A 16491-nucleotide genomic window follows, 5' to 3' on the forward strand; every position below is an offset into this window, starting at 1 on the left:
CTGGCTTCAAAACCTGTTAGAAGGAATAGTTTGCATTAATTCATTCATTTCTTGTTTAAATACATGTATAAATAATTTCAAAAATCATTTCAGTACAGTATCAATCACACAAAAACAATAATACTTCTGTAGAATATTAATGAAAAAAGTTATAGAAGAATGAAATCACAATTCTAGTGTATCATTTGCATAACTGATACTGTACCTTCTGCAGTTGAGAAAGAATGACAGCATATCTGTGAAGATCAGTTATATTTGTGTTTGGTCTCTGGTGACATCATTCCCTACAGCACTGCTCCTCAGTAGAACTGAAAAAGGCTCTGCATAAATTTCTGCAGCCACATTTGTAATGAAAAGTGTCAGACAACAAATTAAGCAATCAGCCTGACCATTAGAAATTTTATTGCATCTCCAGTAAAAGTGGGCAAGAATTGTGCAGCACTGAAAGGAAATCACTGTCCAGTCAAGAGTGCCCTGCCAATCTTAAAGAGATTGTTGTTGTTTTGAAAGCTCCAGGGTAAAGTTACTTGTGAATGTTTGGGGTCACATTAGATCATTCTATCTGTGTTGACTTCAGTTGTGTTGTAAGCATAACATAATCTATTTAATTGAAACATGCCACAATTAAGATGTCTGCTCATGAAGTTGCTTGTGAATTTCTGTTTTGTTTTTTTATCAGTGCAGTGGTCACCAATACAGGCCATGGAGTACCCTCCTGGTTTGCAGATTTATCACTGCCCCCAAAACACCTGATTTAACTAATTAACAAGCCATTCCTCAGTTTAAGTTGTTTTTAACGGTATAAAAATGCAACAATGTGAAGGTCATGGGCTTCATCTGGACTAGGGTTGGGAACCTGTGTGTTGCTCTGCATTAACTGTGCAACAGCATGATGGTCAAGAACATCTAAACTAGGCTGGCTCTCTATAGTCACATTTTTAGACAGTGACAAAGTTCTTGTTGTTTCTACCACAGCATACTGGAGTTACATCCAGATTGGATAAACAGTATAGAAATTTACCACCCCCCTTTTTAGGGGCTCAAAAGTAATTGAACAAATTAACATGATCATACTGTAGAAGAAGACACAAAAATCATTGTGTAGTCGGGCAAATGTTCTTTTATATTGAACAGGCATTTAAACAGGCAGCAAGAAATACCCAGCCCAGTACTCCTCCAACACAGAATATTTGAGGGTGGTAGACACATCCATCACACTGTGATCCACCATTTTTGGTTACACATTAGAGCAGAGCAGCAAATTACTTTTCAGCCTGTAATAATGGGTGGGCTATGTAAAGGGATGTAATTCCTACACTGTTCAAACAATGTGGATGTAAATACTCTAAAGTTAAAGCTGAAGGTCTGCAGGTTGAGTTTATCATCACATTATCAGTGTATCAATTACAATAAGTTTGTTTATTTATTGACCAAACTGCATTAGTAGCAGTAATCTTGTGATGCTTTTTCTGTGAAGGATTGACATTAGCTAGCTTGGTAACATAGTGACAGTGCATGCTAATGTGTTTCTAATGTTAACAATAAGATTTTGCTGATATACAAGCTAAAATTCTACACAAGCCAACAGATAGCTAGCAATCTAGCTTGCCAATCACACTGCTATTTTTAACTGGCAGGAACTGTGTCATGTCACTTCCTGATTGGCTTCTCGTGCAATGTGATTTTAGAGAATTAATTTTGTTTTTAAAAGCTCTTATTATTTTTTTCAAAGTGGAATGATTTAGATTTATTATGAGTTTACATTTTCAATAAAAAAAATTCCCATCTTTTCATATTACTACAGAAATAAAGAGTTTTATACCAGAGGGGGAGTGTCACAAATGCCAGATGGAGTGTCTGCCCCTGCCAGTCATCTATGTGCTTTTGTTTTAGTTTCAGTCTTCCATGTGCTTTTTTGTTCTGATTCTTCCCTGCCCTGGCCCCTTGTTTCTTGACTCAACCCCTGATTGTAACCACCTGTTTTCCACCTGTGTCATGTTAACCGTCATTATCCCTGTTGTATTTGAGCCCTGTGTTTTCCCTAGTCCCTTGCTGGTCTTTGTTTGAGCTGTTAGTATTGTTTGAAGTGTTTGGTCTTTGTCTTGGATTGGTTGTTTATTCTGTGTTATTTATCATGTCTGTACCGCAATCTCTCCATGTTGGCTACCTGACCCTGGACCGTCTTGACCCTGAGTATGGATTTGCCCATAATAAACCTTGTCTTCGCACATGTGTCTGCCTCCTCATCGCTCCACAACATAACAGGGAGATTAATTTTAGCCACACCCCTGCACTTTCGAGCAGGAAGTGAGACTGCATCCCTGCCCCTCATAGCCATATTGTGAGTAGTGAGATCTCATTGTACTTAAGTAAAGGTGTTCCAAAATCTGAAAATCAGTGTGTGACCTTGTAAATTGTGTCTAAGTAAACACGTATTTACTGCAATTATGTAAACATTTGTATTTTACTGAAAGATGTGTTTTGTGTGAACAGCTGTTCAAAGTTGTGTTTGCTAGACATTTACCTCCCTGTGTTTTTGAGTTCTGTCCAAAATGAGTGAAAATTTTACTGCCAAAATAATTACTAGTGAAACACTTGGTTAAATTTTGGAACTGCTTTGTTTGTTTTACCAGTGATGAGATGAAATGTTTAATCATTTATTGCAATAAAGTAAACAATATTAGTGCATAGGCCCACTCAAAGCAAAATGATACTAAAGTTCAAATCAGTTACTATGGTTATATTTACCTGTCTGTTTTAAATATGACTAAAAAAAATAAAGAAAACAAATTTTAGTTAAATGTATTAAATTTGCAAAATTAGTCTATAGGATAAAGACATGAGACATTTTCTGACTGGAAAGGCACTCTTCAATCTACAATTTAGTAGAAATTAAGTAGAAATTGTCTCCTCTCTGTGTCTCCTCTAGATATGGGACACCATGTGAAATGGGCCATGAACTGTGTTTAATGTAGATGAAGTCTAGTCATGCCCCTGATATTGCCAAGTATATTTTTATATATAATCTAATACACAGAACATAAAGATAATGTTGGTAACTCCTGTAAGCTGTTATTTCTTGTTTACAGAATGCATAGACCCTAAATTGTAGTTTTCAGTAAAAAAAAATATTTGATGAAGTAGGTCACATATTGGCTCTTAGCTAATCAAACAAATAGCTAATGAATACGTATGACAGTTATAGCCATTAGTATTAGTCCAAAAACAAGAGAAGCGCTCAAAAAATAAACAACAAGATATGTAAATGGATTAACAAATTAAAAAACGAACATGTCCTGTTCAGTGTTTGATACTGACAGGAATGTAGTGTGGACTAACCTTAATTATCTTTTTTTCTGATTATATAAGTTGCTGTTTTACATTACTGACTTATAACATCATGTTTGAGGATTGACATCATTGTAGAACACAGTTTTATCACACGCAGAAAATTATGTATAAAAATAATTATTAAAACTAAGGTGTGCCAAAATACAAAAAATGAAGAAAAAAACATTAATCTTGCCAGAATTTATTGACTTTGATAGACTAGCCTGCGTGATCTATTTTAATAACAGAAACAGTATTAAACACATAAAATTCCATGATTATTTCTCTCACAGGGCCAATTTCACATCAATTTCTAACAGTCTTTTTCACAGCTTTCTCCATTGAAGAATTCACCTTAGTTTGTTTGTAGATTGCTTTAATAGACTGCAATACCTCTTCTGTTTTGAGAGTATATATGATGGGGTTTAACATGGGTGGAATTGCTTGCGTCAGAGCAGTATTGATTATTCTGACATTTGTATTTATAGATGTTGTAAGACCTGCCGTGTAAATACCAATAATTGGTAGATAAAACATGGCCACTAATATGACATGGGAAGTGCAGGTTTTTATAGCTTTGATTCGCTCAACACCCTGTGAGATCTTCTGTAATGCAAAACCAATACAAACATATGAGAGAGCTATGAGTATCAATGGAATATAAAGCAGTGCAGCCATACAGACATAGCCCATTATGGAATTCATAGAGTTATCATTACAGGCAAGTTTATAAACAGGGGCATGATCACAGAAATAGCTGTTAACTGTAGTAGATCTACAGAAGGACAGTCTGGTTATTAGACCGATAAGTACAGCATTGACACTTATAGAAAGAATCCACATAACACAGATGATTAAAGTCATTGCTGGCTTGGTGACAATTGCATAATACCTTAGTGGACAACATATAGCAATTACCCTGTCGTAGGCCATAGCAAGCAGATTAAGAGATTGCATGGTCATAAAGACATAAACAAAAAACATGTTTGCTAGACAGGCTTCATAAGATATGTACTGATTCTCAAACAGAAACATGTCCAGAAGCTTTGGAATGAGAGCAGAGCTTCCACACAGATCACACAAGGCCAGATTGAAGACAGCTATATATTTAGCAGTGTGTAAGCTGTGTGCCAGATATATGGTGCCCATTATAAAGAAATTCCCTAAAACAGTCACTGCATACACAAAACACAGAAACACATAGTAATACTGTGCATGTGGGACATTGTAAAGTCCCATGATGTAAAAGCTGGAGGGAAGAATAAATGTTCTATTTGTTGATGATACTGACTGCATGAAAGTCAAGTTAGCAGCCATCTGGAAACACCTGTAAGATGTCTGTTCAAAGCAAAGGTTTGCATTAATTAAATTTGTGCTGGAACACCTTATATTAATTTGTTGTGACAATACAACATGATAAATCAACAAATAAACCTTCATAATATTTATGAAAAGATCTTTCATTGCTAGTGTTTCATTTGAACTATTGATACCCTACCTGCTGCTGTTGAGAATGAATGCCAACATGTCTTTGAAGATCACTTTTATTTATGTTTGGTCTCTAGTGATATCTTTTCCTACAGCACTGCCCCTCTGCAGAACTCTGAACAATCAAACTACACAAGCGTCTGAATAGATCTCTACTACCACATTTGTAATGAACTGAGAAGAGGAAAGAGCCTGTCCTTTATTAGGAATTTTTTTTGTAGGTATTGTGTGTGGTGTGTAGAAATTATGCTACTCTGAAATGTAATTGCTGTCCAATCAAAGTCCTCTGCCAAACTAACAGGCATTACTGAAATCAGCTCTGAAAGCTCTTGGGTGAAGTTCCCTGTGAATGTTTGAGCTGACATTAGATAGCTAATTTACTTTAGATACCTACCTATCTGTCTATATGCCAATAGTGTCCTAAACATATTCTGTATCCTATGACTAAAACATTTACATTAGACAACAGCTCATGAAGTCGCTTGTCATTGCTAATCTAAGATAATTTTTTTACTTGTAATTTATTACAGTTGTTAGCAATGCTGCTCCTGGAGTACCCTCCTACTGTACAAATTTCAGTGTTATCACTACTCTCAAAACAACCCTCAACTCATCAGCTAATTAACAAGCCATTCCAGTGCTGTATGGGTGTGTTATAGCATGAAAATACTAAAATGTGCAGGACATGCACTTCATTGGCTAGCTTGGTAGAACAGTGACAGTAAAAATGTCAGTGTTCTGCTAATGTTTTCTATCAGAATATACTGAAGGACTGGAAATTGCTATGGGCAACATTAGCAAAACAAAGCACAACATTCTACTTAAGCCAATAGACAGCTAAATAGCCAGTCATCCTGCTATTGTGCGGCAGTTGTGGGCTGGACGTTAGGGAACCAACCCTGTGACCAGAAGGTTGTTGGTTCAATCCCCAGAGCCAATAGTACGTGATTGAGGTGCCCTTGAGCAAGGCACCTAACCCCCAACTGCTATGGATAGGGCTGCCCACCACTCTGGGTGAGTGTGCTTGCTGGCCCATAGTGTGAGTGTGTGGTATTTCACTGCACGGATGGGTCAAATGCAGAGGTGAAATTTCCCCATTGTGTAACTAATACGAGTCTCTTAATTTTCAATGGGAAAGAGCTGAGGACCTTCATTTTTCGACTTCCTTTTCCTTTAGGGGTCACCACAGCGGATCATCTGCCTCCATCTTGCCCTATCCATTGCCTCCTCTACTTTCACACCAACCATCTCCATGTCCACCTTCACTACATCCATAAACCTTCTCTGAGGTCTACCTCTTCTCCTTCTACCTGGCAGCTCCATCTCCAACATTCTTCGCCCAATATATCCACTATTCCTCCTCAACACATGTCCACACCATCTCAACCTGGCCTCTCTGGCTTTATCTCCAAACTGCTCCACCTTCACTGTTCCTCTGATCTGCTCATTTCTAATCTTGTCCTTCCTTGTCACTCCCAACGAAAATCTCAGCATCTTCATCTCCGCCACCTCCAGCTCAGCCTCCTGTCTTTTAGACAGAGCCACAGTCTCCAAACCATACATCATAGCAGGACGCACTACTGTCTTGAAAACCTTCCCTTTCACTCTTGCTGCTATCTTTCTGTCACACATCAGCCCTGACATCCGTCTCCACCCACTCCATCCTGCCTGCACCCTCTTCCTCACCTCTTTTTTGCACTGTCCATTGCTCTGGATGGTTGACCCAAGACATTTTAAGTCATCCACCTTTACGACCTCTACTCCTTGCATCTTGACCTTTCCACCTGCCTCCCTCTCATTCACACACATGTATTCCATCTTATCTCTACTGACCTTCATTCCTCTCCAGTGCAAACCTCCACCTCTCCAGATTCTCTTCCACCTGCTCTCTACTCTCACCACAGATTACAATGTCATTTGCAAACATCATGGTCCATGGAGCCTCCTGCCTGACCTCATCTGTCAACTTGTCCATCACCATTGCAAACAAGAAGGGGCTCAAAGCTGAACCCTGATGTAACCCTACATTCACCTTGAAACAATTTGTCTCTCCAAATGCACACCTCACCACTGTCTCACTTTCCTCATACATGTCCTGCACCACCCTAACATACTTTTCAGCTACACCTGACTTCCTCATACAGTACCACAGTTCCTCTCTTGGCACCCTATCATATGCCTTCTCTAGATCCACAAAGACACAATGTAGCTCCTTCTGGCCTTCTCTGTACTTCTCTACCAACACTCTCAACGCAAAAGTTGCATCTGTGGTACTCTTTCTGGGCATGAAACCAAACTGCTGCTCACTGATCTGAACCTCTCGCCTTAGCCTTGCTTCAACAACTCTTTCCCATACCTTCATGGTGTGGCTCATCAACTTTATACCTCTGTAGTTACTGCAGCTCTGCACATCACCCTTGTTCTTAAAAATGGGGACCAATACACTGCTTCTCCACTCATCAGGTATCCTCTCACTCTCCAGGATTTTGTTAAACAACCTGGTTAAAAAGTCCACTGCCTTCTCTCCTAAACATCTCCATACCTCCACAGGTATGTCATCTGGACCAACTGCCTTTCCATTCTTCATCCTTTTTAAGCTGCCCTCAATTCCACTTTACTAATTCTCTGCACTTCCCGATCCACTATCTCTCCCCCCGTTGTCTTCCTCTCTCTCTCGTTTTCCTCATTCATTAGTTCTTCAAAGTACTCCTTCCATCTACTCATCACTCTCTGTTCACTCACTAGTACATTTCCCTATCTATCCTTTATCAGCCTAACCTGCTGTACATCCTTTCTAGCGCTATCTCTCTGTTTAAACAAACGATACAAGTCCTTTACTCCTTCTTTACTGTCCAGCCTCTCATACAGCTCATCATAGGCCCGAGCCTTTGCCACCATTCTTTTTGCTATGCAACTAGCCTCACAGTACTCCTGCCTACTTCCTTCATCTCTCTAATTATCCCACTTTTTCTTAGCTGCCTTCTTCTTTTGAATACTCTCCTGGACTTCCTCATTCCATCACCAACTTTCCCTGTCTTCTTTCCTCTGACCAGACAAAACACCCAACACATTCTTGCCAGTTTCTCTCACCACCTTAGCTGTAGTTTCCCAGTCCTCAGGTAGTTCCTCACTGCCCCCAAGGGCCTGTTGCAATTTTTCCCTGAAGTGCCTGCAACCATCCTCCTCCTTCAGCTTCCACCATCTAATCTTTGGCTCTGTCTTCACTCTCTTCCTCTTCTTTGTTTGTAATCTCATTCTACAGACAACCACCCTATGCTGTCTTGCTACACTTTCCCCTGGCACCACTTTACAATCTCCAATGTCTTTTAGGTGGCATCTCCTGCTAAGGATATAATCCACCTGTGTGCACCTCCCTCCACTCTTGTATGTCACCCTGTGTTCTTCCCTCTTCTGAAAATACGTGTTCACCACAGCCATTTCCATTCTCTTTGCAAAATCTACAACCATCTGACCTTCCGCATTTCTGTCTTTCACACCATACATAGCCAGCACCTCTTCATCCCCTCTGTTCCCTTCACCAACATGTCCATTGAAGTCTGCACCAATCACCAATCTCTCCTCTCTATGGACATCATCTACCACTTCATCCATCTTACTCCAAAATTCCTCTTTCTCCTCTAACTGACAACCAACCTGTGGTGCATATGAACTGACCACATTCAAAATCACACCATCAACCTCCAACTTCAGGCTCATGATCCTGTCTGACACTCTCTTTACATCCAGAACACTTTTCACAAGCTGTTCCTTTAGGATTATCCCTACTCCATTCCTCTCTACACCATGATTGAACAGTTTGAATCCACCTCCAATGTTCCTGGCCTTGCTTCCTTTCCATCTGGTCTCCTGGACACACAGAATATCTACCTTCCTTCTCTCCATGTCTGCAAGCTCTCTGCCTTTACCAGTCATTGTCCCTATGTTCAGAGTCCCTACTCTAACCTCCACACTCCTGCCTTTCCTTCTCTCTCACTGCCTTCTAACCCGCCTTCCTCCTCTCCTCTTTGATGGTCTTCGACCTACAGTAGTCCAATTTCCACTGGCACCCTGCTGGTCAACAGCACCGGAGGTGGTCGTTGTTAACCCGGACCTCGACCGATCCAGTATGGCAATCATATTTGTGATCCGCATGATAGTTTTGGCACAAGTTTTACGCCGGATGCCCTTCCTGACGCAACCCTCACTATTTATCCGGGCTTGGGACCGGCACCAGAAGTACACAAAGTACACCCCTAATGGCTGGTTTATTGTCAGTACAGCACATAGCCTATTAAATTGGGGTATGACTGTGGTTATTTATGTGCATCTAATCACAATCAGACTCTTTGTTGCAGATCCTCAAAAATTACAGAAAGGGAGCACCCTGGCCCACTCTGGCCCTGTAACTACATCAGCCCCTTTAGCGCCACATGGGCTATGCAGATCTGTTATTACAGACCAATTTATTAGTCCTATTATTCAGGACCAAGGTAGATTTTGTGATGTGGTGCATTTCTGTTTTTACTCTGTGCATCCTGCATTCACATTAACAACAGTCAAGATGAAAGTTTTTATGAAAGAGATAAACTCCAGAAAAGACAAAAGTTCTCACTCATCATATTAAGGCACACACCATAAGTGGTACAAATAAAAAAGTTAGTAAACACATATTGTAAACACATAAATACAAACACACTGCCACAGACACACCTTTCAATGCCAAAAAATGACGTTTAACCACATTCTAGTTTAATTTTTTACAGAGTTACAGGAACCTGGTACAGTATTTAGTGGATAGGGGTATGGCGTTTCTAGGCTTCTGTTTGAAAATGAGTGGAAACCTGTCAAAGATCTGATGCAGATCTTAGGTTCTTCTCCAGGTGACTCACCTGCTCCTGGCCATTTCAGAACATTGTGCTCTTTGTTCTACTGCTCTTCTCCCCATATGTTTTCCATTGATCTCACATCTCTGGGATATACTGGACAACCCCCACCCATCACAACCCCCCCTCATTTATTGTAGATCAAGGGTCCCTTGGATAGGCCACCCATCCATCACAGGATGATAAGCCAGTGAAAGCTTTGGGGCCCTCCTAGTATACAAAGAGCAAGAAAAGTAATAATTTATCCCAGTCTTTCTTTTTGTCACTGACAAATGTGTGCCGCGTGTTCTTGAGCACTTGCTTGAAATGCTCAAGCCATCAGTCATACAGCCCCAATTCCAATGAAGTTGGGACATTGTGTAAAACATAAATAAAAACAGAATACAATGATTTGCAAATTCTTTTCAACCTATATTCAATTGAATACACTATGAAGACAAGATATTTAATGTTCAAACGGATAAATGTTTTTTGCAAATATTCACTCATTTTGAATTTGATGCCTACAACATGTTCCAAAGACGTTGGGACAGAGGCATGTTTACCACTGTGTTACATCACCTTTCCTTTTAACAACACTCAATCAGCGTTTGGGAACTGAGGACACTAATTGTTGAAGCTTTGTAGGTGGGATTCTTTCGCATTCTTGCTTGATGTACAACTTCAGTTACTCAACAGTCCGGGGTCTCCATTGTCGTATTTTGTGCTTCATAATGTGCCACACATTTTCAATGGGAGACAGGTCTGGACTGCAGGCAGGCCACTCTAGTACCTGCACTCTTTTACTATGCAGCCATGCTGTTGTAACAGGTGCAGAATGTGGCTTGTCATTGTCTTGCTGAAATAAGGAGGGACGTCCCTGAAAAAGACGTTGCTTGAATGGCATATGTTGCTCCAAAACCTGTGTGTACCTTTCAGTTATCCATGCCATGGGCACTAATATACCCCCATACCATCAGAGATGCTGGCTTTTGAACTTTGCGCTGATAACAATCCAGAGAGTCCTTTTCCTCTTCGGCCTGGAGGACACAATGTCCATGATTTCCAAAAAAATTTGAAATGTGGACTAGTCAGACCACAGGACACTTTTCCACTTTGCATCAGTCCATCCCAGGTGAGCTTGGGTCTAGAGAAGCCGGCGGTGTTTCTGGGTGTTGTTGATATATGGCTTTCGCTTTGCATGGCAGAGTTTTAACTTGCACTTGTAGATGGAGCAACGAACTGTGTTCACTGACAATGGTTTTCTGAAGTGATTCTGAGCCCATGTGGTAATATCCATTACAGAATGATGTCGGTTTTTAATGCCTGAGGGATCGAAGGTCATGGGCATTCATTGTCGCTTACTTGCAGAGATTTCTCCAGATTCTCTGAATCTTTTGATGATATTACGGACTGTAGATGATGAAATCCCTAAATTCCTTGCAATTGCACGTTGAGAAACGTTGTTGCTTAAACTGTTGGACTATTTGCTCATGCAGTTGTTCACAAAGTGGTGAACCTCACCCCATCCTTGGTGAACGACTGAGCCTTTCAGGGATGCACCCTTTATACCCAATCATGACACTCACCTGTTTCCAATTAACCTGTTCACCTGTGGAATGTTCCAAACAGGTGTTTTTTGGGCATTCCTCAACTTCCCCAGTCTTTTGTTGCCCCTGTCCCAACTTCTTTGGAACGTGTTGCAGGCATCAAATTCAAAATGATTGAATATTTGCAAAATACAATAAAGTTTATCCATTTGAACATTAAATATCTTGTCTTTGTAGTGTATTCAATTGAATATAGGTTGAAAAGGATTTGCAAATCATCGTATTCTGTTTTTATTTATGTTTTACACAACGTCCCAACTTCATTGGAATTGAGGTTGTATTAGGACCTTCAGCTCTTGTGTATGTCCCTTGACGCTAACTCTGGTGCTTGCTGGCCCAGTAGTCTGGTGTGTGGACTCACAAAGCCCTCCTCCCTCTGTTGCTGGGCAAGCATAAAGTCTGTTATTAGTGTCATCACATCTGCTGTTGGTGCTGATGTGGCAGCAGGGGTCACTGGAGAACTAACATTAAGATAAGCTCCATTTGCCTTAAAAATCGTCTTCTTATTCTACCTCCTCCACAAAATGTCACAGAGATGTCCTTTAATGACAACAAATGATGACTTGCCACATAAAAGCAAATGTACTTTTGTTCTTTACAGTGCAAAATTAAACTAACAAACTAACCACACAAACAGTTCAAGAGTGACACAAGTAATTATATACAAATGGGAAAAAAAATCCTTACTCAATTTTTACAAATGGCATTTTTTGCTTTGAAGTGCATATATCAGACATCTCTGAATTAAAAATATATAGTTTTTTTGAAGTGGTAGTATCAGAGACCAATCTTCATAAGGGGAGATCTGCGCATTCATTTGAGTCTTGTGCGTCTTGTAACCATAACTATGCCTCTTGCTCCACCAGTGCATTTATTTTATTTAACTCGAGAGCAAACCAACAAATAGTGTAGCAAAAAGAAAAAAATATTTACAAGGCAGGGTTACAATTAAAAGGACTTCCTTTAGCCCCATGGCTTATACCCAGCAATCACTCTCCCACAAGCTCTGATCAACTTGGCAGGCCCTCACAGTCTAGGAGTTGCAAAGCTCCACACACTTACCCCAATCAAAACAGAATTTCCCTCAATCTGAATGAAGGAAGCCTGTCTCTCAGTAGGTGGCCTCTTATCTGCTAGCCCCTACTTCTTTTTTGATTGGGACCAACCAACATGAAACAATGAATAACAACGTGCGTGTTGCTTGCCTTGCAGTAAAAAATGCCACCATGGCTGTTGCTAGAACATGGAAGTGTGAGAACACTCTATTCTATTGAAAGTTTATTGAACAATTCTTATAGTTCTATTGAGGAATGTTATATCACGATATTTATCGTTTTATCACCCAACCCAACCAGAATCTGCTAGCTTCAGAAGGCAGACATGGAAATAATTACAAACGAAATGCTGACATGATAATTCAAGCTCATATGTAACCTCATTAACCTGCTTAATGATTTCGATAGCCAGACCCACTCTCCTGGGGAATTAATAGGAGTGTCCCTAGGGCAATGAGTGCCCTGATTTTTCAATTGATGTAGGACTCCTTCAATTTGCTGAATTTTTTTTTTATGCTTTCTTAGTAGATAATAATAATAATAATAATATACCACTTTTCAAAGTAATTTAAACAATTCTAAGCAACACATTAGAAAGCAGGGTCACAAAGTACAATGACATCAATGGTGACTTATCTGGTGGCAATCACAGCAGGTGATTGGGTTTTTTAAAAATACCTCCATTTCTTATGATTAACTTTGCTAAGTGATTATGTATGCTAATGTTTATACAGTTTCAGCCACAACCCATGACAGGGAATCAAACCCTTGACCTTCAATGGTGAGTCCTAGGCAGTGCTGCATTTTTGAGACAATTTATTGGAAGTGAGCAACAAGGAACCAAACACCATTGTGGACAAAGTAGCAGCATAAACAAATTTTTTTTTTTGTAGCATTAGGCAGTGGGTGGTGGGAAAAAAACAAGAATGTACATTTCTTTTAATTGCTACGTGATATGTCCGCTGCAATCTATACAGTTTCGTCCACCATCCATTACCAGAAATCGAATCTACAACCTTAGTCTTCAAAGACGGATGTTACTGTGGTGAGCCATGAGAAGTCCATTGCAGATGTACATTGTTTAAGACAATTTATTGGTAGGAAGCCATAATGACCCAAGCACCATTTTGGTAACTTGTTCCCAACTTTCAGTTATTGAGTAATATAAAAGAAAATTAATTCAAAATACACCATTAGTTTGTCTGTTATACATATGTTTCAAATTTTGTTATAATTAGACAATCATTAATGTATATGTAGTCCTTGAAGGCAGAATATATAAGGTCACAAAAGTATGCTTTTGTCTAATTCATGGAACACAAATATAATATTTGTATCATCCAATAGCTTAAACTTACTCTTTGCAGAAAAGTATAAACCTCAAACTGTGGTTTTGGGTCAAAAATTATGTTAAACAATTGAGCAGGTCACATTTGTCATTGAGCACTATAGTGCAATAGCTAACGAGTATGTATGTACAGTGGCATGTAAAATCAGTCAGAAAGAAGTGCTGGAATATAAGTAACAAAAATATGTACTTACCTGTTTTATTTACTGTTCTTTTTCAATGTAAATAATATGTATATATAGTAGGCCTCAGGCAACTGTTTAACAAATCGAAAAAATGATTTGTAATCAATAGATCTCCTCCCAGTGGGAGATTATTGTTGACAGACTAAAATTTGGAGGATAAATAAACCTTGATTATATTTTTATGATGACCTATTGTAATATCAGTGTAATACAATTTTCAGTTCACAGACTTTCAAAAAAAAAAAAAAAAAAAAAAAAAAAAAAAATATATATATATATATATATATATATATATATATATATACACATATACACACATACATACATACATATATATATATATATATATATATATATATATATATATATATATATATATATATATATATATATATATATATATATATATATATATATATATGTGTGTGTGTGTGTGTGTGTGTGTGTGTGTGTGTGTGTGTGTGTGTGTGACCCTTCCTATCCGGTGTTCGTCCACCCTGGTCAATGATGGACACCAGATTGGGATGATGCAGTTTTATTTGCCTGTAATGAGTATGGCAACCACAGTATAACTTTCTGTTCATGGTTCGGTCAGCGTACAACACGGCAGCATGCAACCATTCTACTGCCCAAGAACACAGTAGTCTAAATATATCTCCAAAATAAACAAATGACAAGACATATAATCCATGAAAATAATACAATTTAATTACCTTTACAATATATAATTACCTTTACAAATTGCTACGATCGTATAGTGGTGGAAGCGCTTGTGTTTTCATATTATGTTCAGTTTTTTTAGATTTATACCAGTCTACATTTTACATTTACATCAGGGTCAATTGTCACAGTATCAATATGAATTATATTTTACAGCTACATCATCCCTTTTTCAATTAGTGGAACATCAACAAAAAGGTAAAATATGGCATCCAGACCACATGGTGAAACTAAAAATAACCTAGTTAGACCAGCTAGCATTGCTGTGCTCATTCATACTATTCTAATACCCATTAAAACACGAATAGAACATACCTGTAATGAGTATGGCAACCACAGTATAACTTTCTGTTCATGCTTCGGTCAGCGTACAACTAAGGAAACATGGGTGGTGCCAAACCCATTTAGAGGGAATTTCATAGCATAATATTAATACAACTATTGTACACCATTATATATATATATATATATATATATATATATATATATATATATATATATATATATATATTATTATTATTAAACTGGAAACTGAAAATCCCCTAATTATTTATTATTTCAATCCCTTGCCGTCTTTTTCACAGCTCTTTACATTGCAGAGTTTACCTTGGTCCTTTTGTAGAGTACTTTAATAGCCTGTAACAACTCCTCTGTTTTAAGAGTATATATGATGGGGTTTAACATGGATGGGATTGTTTGTGTCAAAGCACTATTGATTATTCTGACATTGGTATTTATAGATGTTGTAAGGGCTGCAGTGTAAATACCAATAATTGGTAGATAAAACATGGCCACTAATATGACATGAGAGGTGCAGGTTTTTATAGCTTTGATTCTCTCAACACCCTGTGAGATCTTCTGTAATGCAAAGCCAATACAAACATATGAGAGGGCTATTAATATCAGTGGAAGGTAAAGCAGTGTAGCAGTACGGACACTGCCAATTATGTAATTCATGGAGTAATCATTACAGGCTAGTCTACAGACAGGACCATGATCACAGAAATAGCTGTGAACTGTAGTAGATTTACAGAAGGACAGTCGGGTAACTAGCACTACCATCAGAGCAGTGAAACTCATTGACAGAATCCACATAGCACCGATGATCAAAGTCATTGCTGGTTTGGTGACAATTGCATGATACCTCAGTGGAAAACATATAGCAATTAGCCTGTCATAGGCCATAGCAAGCAGAGTAAGAGACTGTTGGGTCATAAAGACATAAACAAAAAACATGTTTGCTAGACAGGCTTCATAAGATATGTACTGATTCTCAAACAGAAACATGTCCAGAAGCTTTGGAATGAGAGCAGAGCTTCCACACAGATCAGACAAGGCCAGGTTGAAGACAGCTATATATTTGGCAGTGTGTAAGCTGCGTGCCAGATATATGGTGCCCATTATAAAGAAATTTCCCAAAACAGTCACTGCATACACAAAGCACAGAAACACATAGTAATACTTTGCATGTGGGATATTGTCAAGTCCAATGATGTAAAAGCTGGAGGGAAGAATAAATGTTGCATTTATTGATGACATTGGCTGTATGAAAGTCAAATTAACTGCCATCTGGCTGACATCTGTAAGAAGCAAAAATTGGCATTAGTTAAATTTGTGCTGGAACACCTTCTACTACTGTTATAATATAAGTATAAATAAATATCTGCAGCAATAGTCACAGTAAATGAACAATTATTCATTTATAATAGTGGTGAAAATTACCTACCTTCTGCTGCTGAGAATGAATGCTAACATATCTGTAAAGATCACTTTTATTTATGTTTGGTCTCTAGTGGTATATTTCCCTACAGTACTGCCCCTCTACAGAACTGTGAACAAACAAACTATACAAGTGTCTGTATAGATCTCTACTACCACATTTGTAATTAACTG

General features: G+C 38.6%; 2 protein-coding genes across 2 annotated transcripts; both read right to left on the reverse strand.

Annotated features, from left to right (window-relative positions):
• Nucleotides 1–3636: 3636 nt before the first annotated feature.
• On the reverse strand, nt 3637–4708 carry LOC108410529 (olfactory receptor 1496-like). Its single transcript, XM_017681652.2, has one exon. The coding sequence runs from the start codon at nt 4645–4647 to the stop codon at nt 3637–3639; it is 1011 nt and encodes a 336-aa protein (XP_017537141.1). The 5' UTR covers nt 4648–4708.
• A 10478-nt stretch (nt 4709–15186) lies between these two features.
• LOC108410535 (olfactory receptor 1496-like) lies at nt 15187–16167 on the reverse strand. The gene has a single exon (XM_017681658.1). It carries the CDS (start codon nt 16165–16167, stop codon nt 15187–15189), a length of 981 nt encoding a protein of 326 aa, XP_017537147.1.
• Between the last annotated feature and the right edge of the window lie 324 nt (nt 16168–16491).

The sequence above is a fragment of the Pygocentrus nattereri genome, chromosome 18, assembly GCF_015220715.1.
Source record: "Pygocentrus nattereri isolate fPygNat1 chromosome 18, fPygNat1.pri, whole genome shotgun sequence".
Taxonomy (NCBI): domain Eukaryota; kingdom Metazoa; phylum Chordata; class Actinopteri; order Characiformes; family Serrasalmidae; genus Pygocentrus; species Pygocentrus nattereri.

What these genes read in the sequence shown, in the direction of transcription:
- LOC108410529 (XM_017681652.2), bottom strand. Translation starts at nt 4,647, where the DNA reads ATGGCTGCTAACTTGACTTTCATGCAGTCAGTATCATCAACAAATAGA.
- LOC108410535 (XM_017681658.1), bottom strand. Translation starts at nt 16,167, where the DNA reads ATGGCAGTTAATTTGACTTTCATACAGCCAATGTCATCAATAAATGCA.